This window comes from Mytilus californianus, unplaced genomic scaffold (assembly GCF_021869535.1).
Source record: "Mytilus californianus isolate M0D057914Y unplaced genomic scaffold, xbMytCali1.0.p SCAF_1, whole genome shotgun sequence".
Classification (NCBI taxonomy): domain Eukaryota; kingdom Metazoa; phylum Mollusca; class Bivalvia; order Mytilida; family Mytilidae; genus Mytilus; species Mytilus californianus.
This window is the reverse complement of record NW_026262581.1, coordinates 11873076-11888801: the sequence shown is the minus strand read 5'-3', so window position 1 is coordinate 11888801 and position 15726 is coordinate 11873076. Positions and strand designations below refer to the sequence as shown.

Sequence of the window (15726 nt, the reverse complement as noted above, 5' to 3'; positions counted from 1 at the left end):
TTTTGGATTGAAAATTGTTTTTTTTTTTTTATCCTGTATCATTTTCTCACAGAAGAGAATATGAATTTATAGATGTAGATTGTGTATTTTTAGTTAACATTAAACTTAGAAAAGAGTACCACTCTACCGGTAGGTGATGTGTGTGTGAATAGGTTTAAATTGGTTTGTAAAAATGGGAATGGTGGTGTTTATAACTGTCACAATTACTGCAAATTATATCAAAGTTTTACATGGGGAAAGTTAGATGAGTATAAGAGGAAAGTTTGCACATTGAACTGGATATATTTGAAGTCTCAGTTTTGCATAGTTATTCATATTAACACTTACCATGCTGAATTGTTTTCAGAAAATGTTTAATTTTCTTTTATATGCAAAAATATGCAAATTACATGCAAATGAGCTTTACCCTGCTGCTGATGCATATTGATTCCTTTAAATCTAAGATATGGGATCATGGGTTGGAGTGGTCGGAGTGAGGAGGTGGTGGTGGCTTGGTGGGAATTTGCCCCAAAGTTGGTCATCAGGTGCAAAAAGCGTCAATTTTAACAATTTTTCGTCCTATTTCTTGACCAGGCAGACTGAGGCATGCTGATAGATGTATCTTAATGTAGTCTGCATGTAGAGTGGACCCCAGTGAACACATTAATCACAACAAAGCTTAGGTCGGAGTCAAACTGATCTTGGTACAGCAGTGTAAAGAAGGTCATTTGCTCCAAAAATCCAGAATTTCTTGATTTTTCCTGATTTTTGGCTTCAACTGGACCTGCAACCAGAAGTAGTCCTCCTCTAAGTGGATTTCAATAATAAACACAATCAGTAGTTATATTCCTGCAGGTTTACACTATTTCTTAAAGTTTTAGGCCTCTTAACTGCATGTGTCTGACACCGAAGGGAAGCCCACCCCTCTAGAAAAAACAGTTTTATTCGATTTCAATTTTCCAAATTCATATTTGAGCTGAAAATGCACCTTAAACATGAGAAACATGACAATAAATAGCCTCAGGTTGAGGGAACATGCATCAACTTCAAAATTAATGTCATAAAGTTTACCTCTAAAAGTATGGAGAGCCATTGGAGCCAAATAACAGTAGTTTGGGTAATCCCGTCATATGATGGTCACCGCATGGTAAGGGTTAAAGCTCATAATTCATTATAATAGCAACAATAGCATGTCTTTTATAAATTTGCAATGAAATGAATTACATATACTTAGGTGTACGAAATCACAAGTAAAAACTTGGTATAGAATATGAGTAGATCACAAAACATACATTTTTCTGCTCTTTAGTTTGAAAAAGCATCATGTTGCTTTCATAATAAGTTTATTATCTTCACTGCAAGTGAACATTTCAGATGGGACATTTTTTGTGCCTCACTTTCAGCCTGTAAAAATGATTAGACATAGCTAGAGGTCTATATGAGGCGTACATGTATATTGTTTCAATTACTTTAACCTTTCAGAAAAATTATTCAGATATTGCAATTATTAATGAATATCTGCATGATATAATTTACATATTGCATGTGCATGACTATAAAAACTGCTTGAACATTCTATAAATAGAATGCTTCCCTGAACTATTTTTGAATAATGGGAATCCTTAACTTCTGATTGCATGCTTAAACAATCTATAAATAGAATGCATGATACAATGGTGAAATAGCTCTCTGTCAAATACACCATATATATATATATATACAACATATAGTATTCTGCTACAAATATATAACCCTTAACCACTAACATGTCCATATCCTTAATTCTTTAATATATTATTGAATAAAACAATATCTATACTCGGTAAATATATGATAGAGGATGAATCAAGGATTTGTATAGTGAGAGTACGCAACATCTCACGATATGCGAGAAGTGTCGATATACCGCGAGATTCCAATCCTTCTCACTATACAAATCCTTGGATGAATGTACATTCTTTGTAGAATTATAGGCAATTATCTAGCACTTAGTTTTGACTTGCTAGGGTTGGTATTACAAGATTTTACTGAAGAAAAATAAAATAAATTACCACAAAAATATGATCAATAATACTTCTTTCCATTTTTTTTAAAAAGAAATATTTATATAGATTTTTTTTTTGTAATCTTTTGAATTTGAACTAATATTTTTCTCTATTATTATTTTCTTAAACAGCATATTGGATGATAGAAATTAGAATGCTTGTGGTAACAACTGGCTGAAATTTAACTTTGTTTATAACTTCTAATTTATATGTTAAGTTTAACTATTACATTTAAGACTAGGTTCCTACTAAACACAGTGATTAAAGTTATATTGATTTTTTTTATTTAATAATTATTGTTAGAGATCATACAGTATTAAATTAATATTAAATGAGTTTAAATACCATCAGGTTCATAAAGTCAGCATGTTTTGTACAATTATACCCAAGCAAGGCTGTTTAGACTTTTTTTTTAAAGCTTTCTTGTTCTATAAAAATCTATTGTTGTAGGATATTAATTGTAAAAAAAGTGGTCTTTTGTCTGTTGCTTCATATTTACTTTCCTTTAACAAAAAGATAAATGGCATATTTATGTTTTCTGATTATGGTCCTTAGATTTTGGCAGCAGTCTGGTGGCATTCCTGTCTAGATATAATCTTTACTCAAGATTTGTTAACTCTTGTCCAATAGAAAGTGCAAAAAAAATATGCTGGCTTTACCATGACCTATGCTGTTATAAGATGTTTGTCACATACTAAATGTTTATACATGTACTACCATTTATTTTACCACACCTATATATTTTTAAATAAGTTATATACTACTGTGGATTTATTTTAGTGGATACCAATTTTCAGGGATTGAGAAAACTTGCATTATCGTGGATATTTGATTTTATGGTTTTTCTAAAGTCAGCATTTATTCCTACAGAAAATTTGAAATTTGTAGAACATTTAAATTTGTGGTTCCTCTGTAGCCACACCATCCACGAAAATTGGTATCCAACAAATAATAATGATTTCCAAATATTATTTACTTGTAGTCAGTGGGTAATACTTATGAATACATAAATGTTCATTTAAGGGATCACACAAGAAAGTTATGATCCAAAATTATATTTTTACTTTTAAAAACACATACCAAAATTATAACTCATGTACAATGCAAAATTTTTATTTTAAAATTTTTTGGCACTTTAGAGTAAGTGGTCAGTTTGATTTCAAATATTATCAATGTCTATCTGAAGAAAAAATTGTTAGATTGATTGATTGATTATTGGCATTTAATGTCACTCTCTGGCCTCTTTGGTGGTCTGTTTTTATTGGTGGAAGAAGCTGGAGTACCTGAAAATAACCACCCAAACTTTATCAGGAAAACAGACAATCCTTAGTAACTCAAAATCAAGAGTTGAACACACCTTGCCGGGAGAGGGATTCAAATTCTGAATCTCAGTGTTGACAGGCTAGTGATCACTCTAGATGAACTACTTAGGCCACTCGGCTACACTCAAAAATTGTTAGATGTTGAAATCAAATGTTGCTCAGGTGAAACTACTTGGTTCAGATAACTTTACCCTAAATTCAAGAAAGTTCCACTTGAATAATTTTGGTTTAAACATGAAAAAAAAAAATAGATAGTTTTTGATAATATAGAAATGACCACTTGCATGAAAATTGGATAAGACCAGAATGGTTGTAAATAAGAAATATCAGTAAATACAAATTTGTATTCATGAACCTTAAGTGGATAAAGAGTATTCAGGTTGGTGAAAGTATCAATCAAAATTGTTGTACTGTGATTGATTTACATAACATCACTTTGTTTGAAATGTCGAATACCATTTTAATTCCAATGTAATCAAAGTTTAATCCATTAGTTTGTAATTCTATACAAAACATATGACCATTTACAATTTTCTGTAGAAAAAAAAAAGTATTGGAATTGTTGAACTGGAAAATCATTTAGTAACCTCTCAAAGTACAAGTTGGGCATTGCTGTGAAAAATATAAATCTGCATTGTACCTTTGAAACGAATTGATTTTTTGGTACCTACAAAAGCACATGAAAATGATATCCATAAAAATATTATCTTATAAGACCTCAATTTAAATACCTACACATTTTCTCAAATTCTGTGAGAAACTATTGAGAAAAATAAAGCTATTGCAATGGTTATATGGTGTCATTTGAGAATTATATAGTACATGTACCAGATATGATAAAATGGTATTCACTTCCGAGCTAATATTTATACTAACTTGTTTGTTTTTATTATTTTTATTAACACTTCACGTTGTGTGTTTTACAGAAAGACAATGAGCTACGGATCATGGTAAGACATGCACTTAAATTCTTGGGATAAAACTTGGGAATTCTAATGCATGCAAACTTCTACTGAACTTTTCATTTTGGGGATCAATCGGGGATAAACAAATGCATGCAATATTCAACTGAACTTTCTGATCTTAATTAATCTAACGGGAATTCTCATGCATGCAAACTTCTACTGAACTTTCTGATCCCAGGGAATCAAATGAGGGAATTATCATGCATCAAGATTTCAACTGATCAATTCATTATTGTTTTTTTTTAAAAAGAATATTCTAATACGTTTTGGAAATTCTACTGAATCTTTGTTTCATGTGCAAAATATGTTAAGAAATATGTTATGATTATGTTAAGATTTCTTAAGTTTTATGTCTGCTTTAACAGTAGAGGAATACCAAGATATAAGCCATTTCATTATGAAGGTTGATCAAATTTGACATTTTTCAAGGCATCTACCTCAAAGTCAACATAAAATCATAAGGGATTATTTTAACAGATTTCCACTTAGACTAATCAATCACCTTTCTGTTTGGACCTCTAACCCTGCTACAAATCTATACAGTAGGACAACCGGAAGCGCCTGAGTATTGATTTCGGTGCTCAGTGATACGGTTCACTAGACGACGTTGTCAACACGTAATGGCGGCCATTGTTTGACGTTGGATTTGGCATTCCACGCAGTAAAGATGCATTTATGACATTCTTGGATGCTAAAACTTAATGCCACACAACATAAAAGGTAAAGGATAATTTCAGATATACCGAGTTAATTATTTTCAAATAAGTGGGATCCCAAAAAAATGATTTAAACGGCAAAAATAAAGTGTAAAATTATATGAAACATGAAAATGAAATCCCATTTTTCACCATTTCCTTTTCATATATTGAATACACTATTTACACCAACCACTGGTGAATTATATTCGGATTTCGGTCTTAGGTATCCGTCCTTGTCTCCGGGAATATTATACCCACACAAGTTGTCAACATCCGTTTTCAAACTGTTCAAAGTGTTCTTCACAATCTCCCTGGAAAATATTCACGCTATCATTTCGTGTTCAGATAATAGAACGTTGTAAACCTCTAACAGCAAATACGGACCAAAATTAATCAAATTTGAAAGCACGATTGATCACGTGTAATGCCGACTGTAAGTTCTCTAAAAAGGGGGGTAATTTCTCCCCCAAATACACATGAATTTTGCGGACCGTCTTAAATTCAACTCAAAAGTCCATTATCAAATCAGAGGCGGATTTAGGGGGGCAGGTGGACCACCCCCCCCCCCCTTTTGTGGGAAAAATTTGGTTGATTGTATAGGGAATCACTGATGCATGACTGGAGCGGGCCCCCTCTAGTCCAAACAATTATGACGTCTTGCAAGACGTCATAATTATTTGGACTATAGGCCCCCTCTTATTAAAATTTCTGGATCCGCCACTGCAAATCATTAGAATGTAAGACATATTCACTTCTACTGTTAGCTATTTTATAGCTGGTCTATTATTAATAGATTCGTCCCATTTCATATACACCAAAATTTAATATTTAAAAAAACTTTCATTATTATATTAACATATAATACAAAGGGAAATCAATCACAAGCACTTGTTTCTGTCAATGGGGGGTTCACTATCCATACTCATACGAAAATTTTTATTTTTATGTGGGTGGGTTGGTAGGAGGAATTATATTCATCTTCTTATTTTACTATTATGGCTTATTAATTTTTTTTCAATCTGTACACAATTGTTCTTTCCTTTTTATTGGACAGAATATTCATGTTCATCCTGTGTCAGCACTCTTGTCAGAGCAATGTTTATTTTATGTTCGGTTATTACCATGATTACATGGACATGTACATGTACCAGATCTTTCGCATAAAAAAATTAATTAAGATAGCCATCCTCTAAATCATAACTCTGAAATTATAAAAGAAATTTACACATTGAAATTAACCAATCACCCACCCATTTGAAAAGCTTGTACACATGCTGCTTTGCATTACATGAATCCCCAGAAACTAATTAATTTACAATTTCTTAATACATGTTATATCTGACATGTTATATTCTTCCAATGATTATATATATCTAATTAGAAATGATAATCCGTTAACAATACTACTTTCTCAAACTTCATTTATATTGTCAAGTTCAAGGTGTCAATTTAGTGACAATACAGTCATGACAGTGGTGGTTCCAGGATTTAAATTAAAATAAAACTGGGTTGTGAGTGCCCCCAAAATGTATAAAATTTCAGCTTGCATTGTATAATAGACATGTTATGATCTTATGATGTTTATGCAAACTATTAAATACAAAAATGTTATCAAAAGGTTTGGTATAACATAAATTTGCTCCTTGTTAAACCTAAAAATTATTTTTCAAGACTTTTGAAATGTTTTCTTTGTCTGAAACTTTTATGTACATGTATTGAGCAAAAATGCTGGGGGCATAATTATCTATAATACTTAATAAATACATGTACATATATTTTCTTGGTAATTTATTTGGCAAATTTGTATTCATGTGTTGATAATAACAATGCAAAGTTTAATTTTGCTTTGAATAATTTAGTAAATAAACATTAATAGTAATTGTATGTATATTTGCTTTATATTTACAGGATGGAGAAAGATGTTCACTCTGGATCAAAAATTCAAAACAGGGGATCTTTTTATTCAAACAAAAATACTTGTACATTTATGATATTCTGTACATACAATAAGAAAACAGTAATCAAATGGAATGTCCAGTGATGTTGAAAGCAAAATTATTTTTGTTAACAGAAAACAATAGGACTACAATATATTAAGGGTAAGTAATCCAAAATTGTCTGTTTTAATAGGGTTACAAAAATTGACAATGTGCTATGATTTCAATCCCCAAATATGAAACAAAAACATAATAAATTATACATGGTATTTAAACTGTTTTCATAAGGAAACAGACTGAAAAATATTCTGCATTTAACAGTCAGACATGAACGTTGCCAATGTAATAAATTGGGCCTGGAACTTAAAATTTATAGGATATAGGCCAAGGAATCATTCAGACTTTAAGGCCAAATGGTATACTTTTAATAGTTTAAAGATTTTATTCTATTATCTATGCTGTATAAATGTCAATATTGTTTCATTTGGATTTAAAACCTATTTTCAAGAATGAAGGGTACAGTAATTTAAAATTAATTTAAATGATTTAAAACAATACAAGGGAAGTAATCTTACAAGATGTGCATTATATCCTAATGAAGTGTTTGTAATGAATTAGTCCATTTTTTTACGACCGCAAAAAATTTTGCGGTCGTATATTGGTATGACGTTGGCGTTGTCGTCCGGTGTTGTCCGAAGACACATTGGTTTTCGCACTATAACTTTAGTTTAAGAGGATGGATCTCTATGAAATTTTACCATAAGGTTAAATACCACAAAAGGAAGGTTGGGATTGATTTTGGGGGTTATGGTACCAATAGTTAAGGAATAAGGGGCCAAAAAGGGGCCAAAAATAAGCATTTTCTAGTTTCTAGACAATAACTTGTGGAACAGTTTATGGATCTCTCTGAAATTATACCACAAGTTTCCATACCACAAAGGGATGGTTAGGATTTGCTTTGGGGGGTTATGGCTCAAATCATTTAGGAATTAGGGGCAAAAAAGGGGGAAAACCAAGGTTGTCCTGGTTAATGGACAAATACTTTAGTACAAAACATAATTTAAAGCAGTGTAAGGGAGATAAATCAAATACAGCATTTGAATTACCTCCCTTATACTGCTTTTAAATTATGTATTAAGTAATGGTTAATGAACAATTAAGAAAATTTAAAACAGTGTAAGGGAGGTAATCCAAATACAACGTTTTGATTACTTCCCTTACACTGCTTTTAAATTATGTTTAAAGAAATGCATATTTATAAAGGAAGACCAGTAAAAATATCTGCAAAGTTGCATCTTTTTTTTTTACAAAAAAATCCATATGAAAGATTTGACACCATATTTTAAATTCTATTATAAAATAGATTAAGTTAGCACTATGGTAAATTTAAATGGGTAATTATGGTTGCAAATTCCATTGGAAATTTGAATTGAGATTATGACCATATCTTGTGAGGGAAAGAATTTTTTGGGGGAAAAAGGGGGGGGGGGGGGTAAAAAGAAATTGTGGGGGATCAATTTTTTTCTCATTTCAGATTTCAGAAATTAAAGAGAATTATTCTTCAAATATTATTTTTTTTTTCAAATTTCAAATATTGAAAAATTTCAAGAAGTAATCTTTAATTGCACAGTATGGCCCATTAGATTTGTAAAATCTTTGACCACATTAAATTATTTGTTATGCCGAATCTGACCGTGTATTTAGATTTTTAATTTTGGGTCCAGTTTTCAAATTGGTCTACATTAAGGTCCAAAGGGTCCAAAATTAAACTTAGTTTGATTTTAACAAAAATTGAATATATGGGGTTCTTTGATATGCTGAATCTAAACATTTGTTTAGATTTTTGATTATGGGCCCAGTTTTCAAGTTGGTCCAAGTTGGGGTCCAAAATTAAACTTTGTTTGATTTCAACAAAAATTGAATATATGGGGTTCTTTGATATGCTGAATCTAAACATGTATTTAGATTTTTGATTTTGGGCCCAGTTTTCAAGTTGGTCCAAATTGGGGTCCAAAATTAAACTTTCTTTGATTTCAACAAAAATTGAATATATGGGGTTATTTGATATGCTGAATCTTACCATGTATTTAGATATTTTATTTGTGGGCCCCGCTATCAAATTGGTTCATATTGAGGTCAAAAGGGTCCAAAATTAAACTTTGTTTGATTTCATCAAAAATTGAATTATTGGGGTTCTTTGATATGCCAAATCTAACCGTGTATTTAGATTTTTAATTTTGGGTCCCGTTTTTTGAATTGGACTACATTAAGGTCCAAAGGGTCCAAAATTAAACTTAGTTTGATTTTAACAAAAATTGAATTCTTGGGGTTCTTTGATATGCTGAATCTAAACATTTGTTTAGATTTTTGATTATGGGCCCAGTTTTCAAGTTGGTCCAAGTTGGGGTCGAAATTAAACTTTGTTTGATTTCAACAAAAATTGAATATATGGGGTTCTTTGATATGCTGAATCTAACCATGTATTTTGATTTTTGGGCCCCGTTATCAAATTGGTCCTCATTGAGGTCAAAAGGGTCCAAAATTAAACTTTGTTTGATTTCATCAAAAATTGAATTCTTTGGATTCTTTGATATGCTGAATCTAACCATGTATTTAGATTTTGGATATCAGACCATAATAGGTAAATTAAAAAAATTTAAGTTCATAGACCACATTCATTCTGTGTCAGAAACCTATGCTGTGTCAAATATTTAATCACAATCCAAATTCAGAGCTGTATCAAGCTTGAATGTTGTGTCCATACTTGCCCCAACTGTTCAGGGTTCGACCTCTGCAATTGTATCAAGCTGCGCCCAGCGGAGCATTTTATTTTCAGATAAGAGAATGACTTAAGCAGACTGTATTGGGGTCATAGATGGCCTTAACAATGAAATACAATATATTATAATTATCATTCTTCATTACGTTTTGATTGAATTAACAAACTTAATTTAATAACAAAATATTTTCTTTTTTCAGAAGAATAATTTTACTGGAGGATAAAAAATTTAATACCTGGAATCAGCAATTTACAAAATGTATATGAAATTTATTAAGAGAGATATATTCATGTACAGAATGGTAACCCCACCAAATAACTCAGGTGGTTCAAGTGATTATTAGCAGACATTTTTGTTTAACTAATGCAGGATTAAACAAATGAAGCTTTAGCAGACTATGGGCTCCAAAGTGTAGTAAAAAGAGGATTTTTAAATATGACAGACTCATAAACATTAAAATGTGCATAAGTGAAATGTTACAATATTTAGTAAAACATTCAGATTATTGACTCAAGTTGTTTTCATGAAATTTTTAATCAAAGCAATATCACTGTTATATAATTAATAAGATTCCATATGTTTTATTTTACTGGTATACTTTTGACAACCAAATATATCTTCCCTCAGCTCTGGCCTCAAGTGTTTCCCTTTTATTTTGTATGAGTGTAATTTACAGAAAGCTCACTTTGCTTTTGGCGAATTCAAGTTTTGCCTTTCCAGAATTATTGGACTTTATTCATGGAAAATTAGACATTTGCCCATATGTTGTAGAAGAACTCAATTTTGCTTTAATACTTTTTCAAGAAATTGTATCACAAGGCTAGATTTGATCAAATAATCTCACTTTTGAATATTTATCACATATCACATACTTAAATAATCTAGTATGCTTAGATTAATTTCCTTCACTTTTGCCCTGTTGTTGAGATTGGAGTGAAATAATTTAATTATTTTATCCCTATCAATTTGGGGTTGCCTGGGGATCTGTGTCCCATTGGGACGGGCATTTAACACTGCATAACTATATCCTATTACAAGTTATGATACAGCCAACCATATAACATAGCCCCTGCCACTGAAAGGACAAAAGAGGTGCACAACATACAAAAAAATATTTCATATGGCTAGCTTCATTGTATCCTTTGAATATTTCATTGATTTTTTGTCAGTAGTTATTTATTAAAGGTACTACAGTTCCCTTTCAGTTTGCCTGCTTAAGACTTGATTACAGTTCCAATATAAAAATAAGAAGTTGGGGTATGATTGCCAATGAGACAACTCTCCACCAGATACCTTATGACGAAAAGGTTAATAAATATATGTATAGGTCTCTGACAGCCTTCATCAATGAGCAGAACCAATAACGCATAGTAAGCTACATGTATAAAAGGTCCCTAAATAACATGACACAATAGAGGCTGAAAATAAATATTCTGCATCAGTGAGTATGCAAAAGTGAAAATATATTTAGAAAGAAAAGCATGTGTACCAATGGCTGCAAATAAAAAGTCAATCTAGAAAAAAATCCTACTACCTCACACATTATGGCTTATGCAGTTTATTCACTATTTTGTCAACAAACTTTTACATACTTCATTCAACTAATTTACATTAAACCTGGGAACAGTACTGTATATCTGTCCATATATGTTTGTGATTAAACAAGACAAAATAAAAGAAAAGAACAGGGTGAAAGGACCCAGAGCGAACAAGTATTAGTGCGAACAGACCAGGATTCCCTTCCCACCACCTACCTAGAATAGGCATAGCAAATGGTCCTCCCCATATGCATAGATATATTAATACTAGTCTAATAGTCATTATACATGTACATGTTATACCAATGCCCTAAGAAACTGCACATTGAATTTTTAAAAAGTAAAGTCATGAAGAGTTTAAACCAACACTGCAAACCAGAAATTAAGAATCAATAAAATGACACATGCCTTTGACAAAATTACCCCCCCCCCCCCCTTTTTTTTAAAAAAGAAACAAAATAAAACACATAACGATAACTGTATTAACGAAAGGAAACTTATGAAAAAACCGATAGCTTTTCTATGGCCTATTCAGATTAGATGGTCATTAAAAACTCACCGGCCGATAACATACTAACAATATTCACGAAATAAATATGGATTGATCAACGAAGTACGATATCAACAAATCAATCCCATGATGATGTAGGCCTAAAACTGTTAATTTACCAAGCTCGGCCTGTTTTGGTATAACGTTGATATGAATTCAACATATCGCATGACTTCCTTGGCATTCAGATAAACAAAATTGCTACAAAGAAGTAAAGAATCCAACTTTTAATGACATTTACGTTGACATTTTCGGCGCCGGAAATTGACAACGTTGGTCTATATATATATACTGACACAACATCGGTTGAGGTAGATTCCGGCAATTCTGCTTCTTAAAATCTCTTGCAGTTAGAATTTATTGATGTCTTAAAATATATTTGTTATGTTTCATTAAATTTTAGTGGATAATTATTTTTGAGAGAAGAATAGCTATCGTGTACTTCAGAAACAAGATTTAGGGAGGACCACGCCCCCATGGTGGGAACATACAAGATAAAAATGACCGTTCTCCATTTCTACTCGATAGAAGTGCCTAATTTTTTCATAACATATACATTATGTATCAAAGATAATTATATGAAAGTATAAAAAAAATCGAGGCGGAGATTTTTTAGAAACAGTTAATAATTATAGCAGACCAATTGACGTAATAGATAAAAAGACGAAAAGGGCGCCTTCTTCAAATTCGAAAAAAATCCATTATTTTACAATTTATTGACACATATTGTTATTTTTTAATGGGGTTTAATATCTATGTATTACTTTTCCATGAGAATTTAATGAATATTTACTTTAAAAACAGAAACTCTTCCTATTTCTAAATCTACCGACCATGCAAGGAAAAACCTATAAAAAATTGCGACTCCTACATTAAAATGGGAACAAATTTTTGCCCTGGCTTGAACACTCACGTTCTTTACGAATTTCGATGCCAAAAACTAGCGAGAATATGATGTAGAATTTTTTTTTAAATCGAAGGATAGGTATTTTTTTGTTCCCATTTTTAATGTAGGCATTTTATCCTACAGTGCAGAAAATCAATATCCGAAATTCTATGTTCAGATATAAAAAAATGAGATTTCCTTTTATTTTAATGTTCAAAAATGAAAATAATATGTAAATTCATATATTTTTCTCATATAGATTTGCTTACAATCAACAGTATTTATAGTCGGTACTTTGCCGCAAACGAACGAAAAAAAAATACAAAAGCGCGCCATTTTTCAGTTGACGTCGGCCGACGCAAAATAGTCCAATTTTCGGCGTAGGACTACTGAGCGCCGCCGAATCACATTTTGGCCAAAAAGGCACATCCGGTTGTCCTACTGATAGTCATGTGACATTACCCCTAAGCTGAAAATTCATGCAGACGACAAGTCTAAGATAACCATGTGACAGGATGATGGTAAATTGCAATCCAACCTTACTAGAAACTTACTATCTTTGAACTTGAGGTATTGAAGCATCTCTTTCATTTATTGAAAATGCCTAAAATGATAAACTGTTTATCAAAAATCAAAGTAAGCATTTATTTATAAGCATAATGCTCTGCACAAGAAAGCTCACCAAATACTGTATGTAAAAAATCTGCAAATATGTTCTTTAAATTCCCTTTCAAAATATAGCTGAATATAATTTTTACTTGGACACAATTGCCACCATGCCACTACAAAGCATGCATAATATACATAGAACGGTATGCTGAGATGGCAAATTACTTCCCTGAATAAATGTCTGTTTGATAGAGAAGATTATTTGTGTAATGCTTCTAGCATGATTGTGATTTGTCAGACTCATTATGGAACGAAAGTTCATCATGAGTTCATTCATAATTTTGTCTATTTAGAACCTGTTTTATAAATGAAATATTTTGTTCATTATTAATGATTATCTTTAAATGGATAGGAACAACATGTAAAAAACATCAGTTCAAATAAGGATTCTTTTATTGCGTGCAGATTCATTTATGTTAATTTTTATGCAGTTTATGTAACTATACAATGAACAATAATAAAATAAGTACTAAGTTTTTTCTAATTGAAAAATTACTGCCATGAAGAACAAAGCCATATTGCTTTGCAAAACACAGCAGGTAAACATTGAGAGGATTTAAAGACTTTCTGTTTTCTCACTATCCCTGAAAGACAGAATAGGGGATCTATTAGGGGAAAAGTGTCAAGGACATTTAAAAAAAAAAAGTTTTTATTGTTCATTTTACACACATTAATTGTAAAGGCCAGCATCACATATTCATTGTTGTTCCTGCTACTAATCAAATGTATTAGTTTTATCACACATGTTGTAGTTTTCTAATTAAAAAGTGTGCAGAAATTAAGAAAATTAAAATATGTTTGGTAAATGTTTGCCATTTTCAATATTACCAGATAAATGAGCTAATTATAAACACGGTGGAGACAGAGCGACAAAAGTACTTCCTGGAGAAACTAATTATGCAGGAAAAGCCATTGTTGTTTGTTGGACCTACAGGAACAGGAAAGTCTGCCATCAGTAATAACTACCTGATACAGCTACCCAAAGAAAAGTTCATTATCACCAATGTCAACTTCTCAGCTCAAACATCAGCCAATCAAACACAAGATATCATATTCTCCAAACTTGACAGGTAATTATAATTTTTTGGAGCTTCTTAACTTAGCTCGTCATCTCAGCCAATCATATGCAAAATATTATATTCTCCAAACTTGACAAGTAATTACAATTTTTGTATCAGCTTTTTAGCTTTCATTTCAGCCAATCATATGCAAAATATCTTTTTTCCAAACTTGACATGAAAAATAAGTTTGAAGGAATCAAAACAGTCAGCTCAGAGGCCAGCCAAACAACAACAAGATATACATTCACCAATCTAGACAATGTTACTCTCTGAAATTATAACAGAAAAGAATCATGTCTAACAGTAAACAGAAAAAACTATGACAGTGGTTCCCCTTGTATTGGAAAGTGTGGGAGCTTTGTGTATGTGGGCTTGCTCACGAAAGATTAATCCCTTGCATAAAAGAATTATTTGAACAAAGTTTCACCAACTGACCTTCCTTAGTTGCAATTCTTTTTCTGATAAATCTTTGCCTACAAATAAAAATTATGAAATAAATTTGGAAATTGAAATTCATTGTCAGGAGAAAGAAGGGTGTACATGGTCCAGCTCCTGGTAAAAAGTTAATGGTATTTGTGGATGACTTAAACATGCCAGCCAAAGAGAAATATGGTGCACAACCACCCATAGAGATATTACGACAGTGGATTGATCATGGATATTGGTTTGACAGGTAACATTTATTGAAAATACTACTACATAGGAATTTAACTTTTCCAACCATCTCAGTTAAAGCATGAGTCTCCGACTCACTCTGGGAATGGGCGACTGATTGTTTTAATTATTACTGTTCTATTGGAGATCTTTCTTTCTCTAATTCATAGCCTATTTAGACATTCCCTGGCCTTTTGATTATTATCTTTTAATCAACAAGTGGTTCATTTGGTCTTAGTTTTTCATTGGTCAAAATTCAATTATGACTTAAAATTTTCTTGCTTTCCTCTGAATTTCCAATTGTGACGTCACTAAAAAAGGTGACCATGTCTGATGACATCACATAGAAAAGTGCTGGCAAGGCCTAGCATTTTAAATTTGAAACTATAATTGTCTTGAGTTGAGAAATATATCACACTCGGTGCAGTGGTAGGATCTATATTTATCATTATCACTATAAACGTTTCAAAATTAGACCTAAATTTATTTATCAACTTCTGATGAAAAAGTATGCAGTATTTTGATATATGGTTATTTCTTGTGTATTCCATAGGATATATTCTTTCTCAAATCAATCTTCTTTCACAATTTTACTCTATGAATTTGAATTGGAAAATATTACTTTCCTGTAATCATGTTATG

The 15726-nt window shown here is 31.5% G+C and overlaps 1 protein-coding gene and 1 long non-coding RNA gene across 6 annotated transcripts in view; both read left to right on the top strand.

The window, feature by feature from the left end:
- The window catches only part of LOC127698932 (dynein axonemal heavy chain 3-like), a 157242-nt gene that overhangs the window by 86840 nt on the left and 54676 nt on the right, over positions 1-15726 (top strand). For 3 of the 4 annotated variants that reach the window (XM_052202720.1, XM_052202798.1, XM_052202826.1), the window contains exons 44-46: positions 94-129; positions 14201-14439; positions 14954-15103. In XM_052202720.1, the coding sequence (XP_052058680.1) occupies positions 94-129; positions 14201-14439; positions 14954-15103 (425 nt within the window). The remainder of the gene's footprint in view (positions 1-93; positions 130-14200; positions 14440-14953; positions 15104-15726) is intronic. The other variant, XM_052202898.1, reaches the window with a different exon arrangement.
- Positions 4847-10310, top strand: LOC127702962 (uncharacterized). 2 transcript variants are annotated; one of them, XR_007982610.1, is made up of 3 exons: positions 4847-5031; positions 6918-7108; positions 9926-10310. It is a non-coding gene; the product is annotated as an uncharacterized LOC127702962 (long non-coding RNA). The 2 variants fall into 2 exon arrangements; XR_007982633.1 differs by lacking the exon at positions 4847-5031 and adding an exon at positions 5092-5442.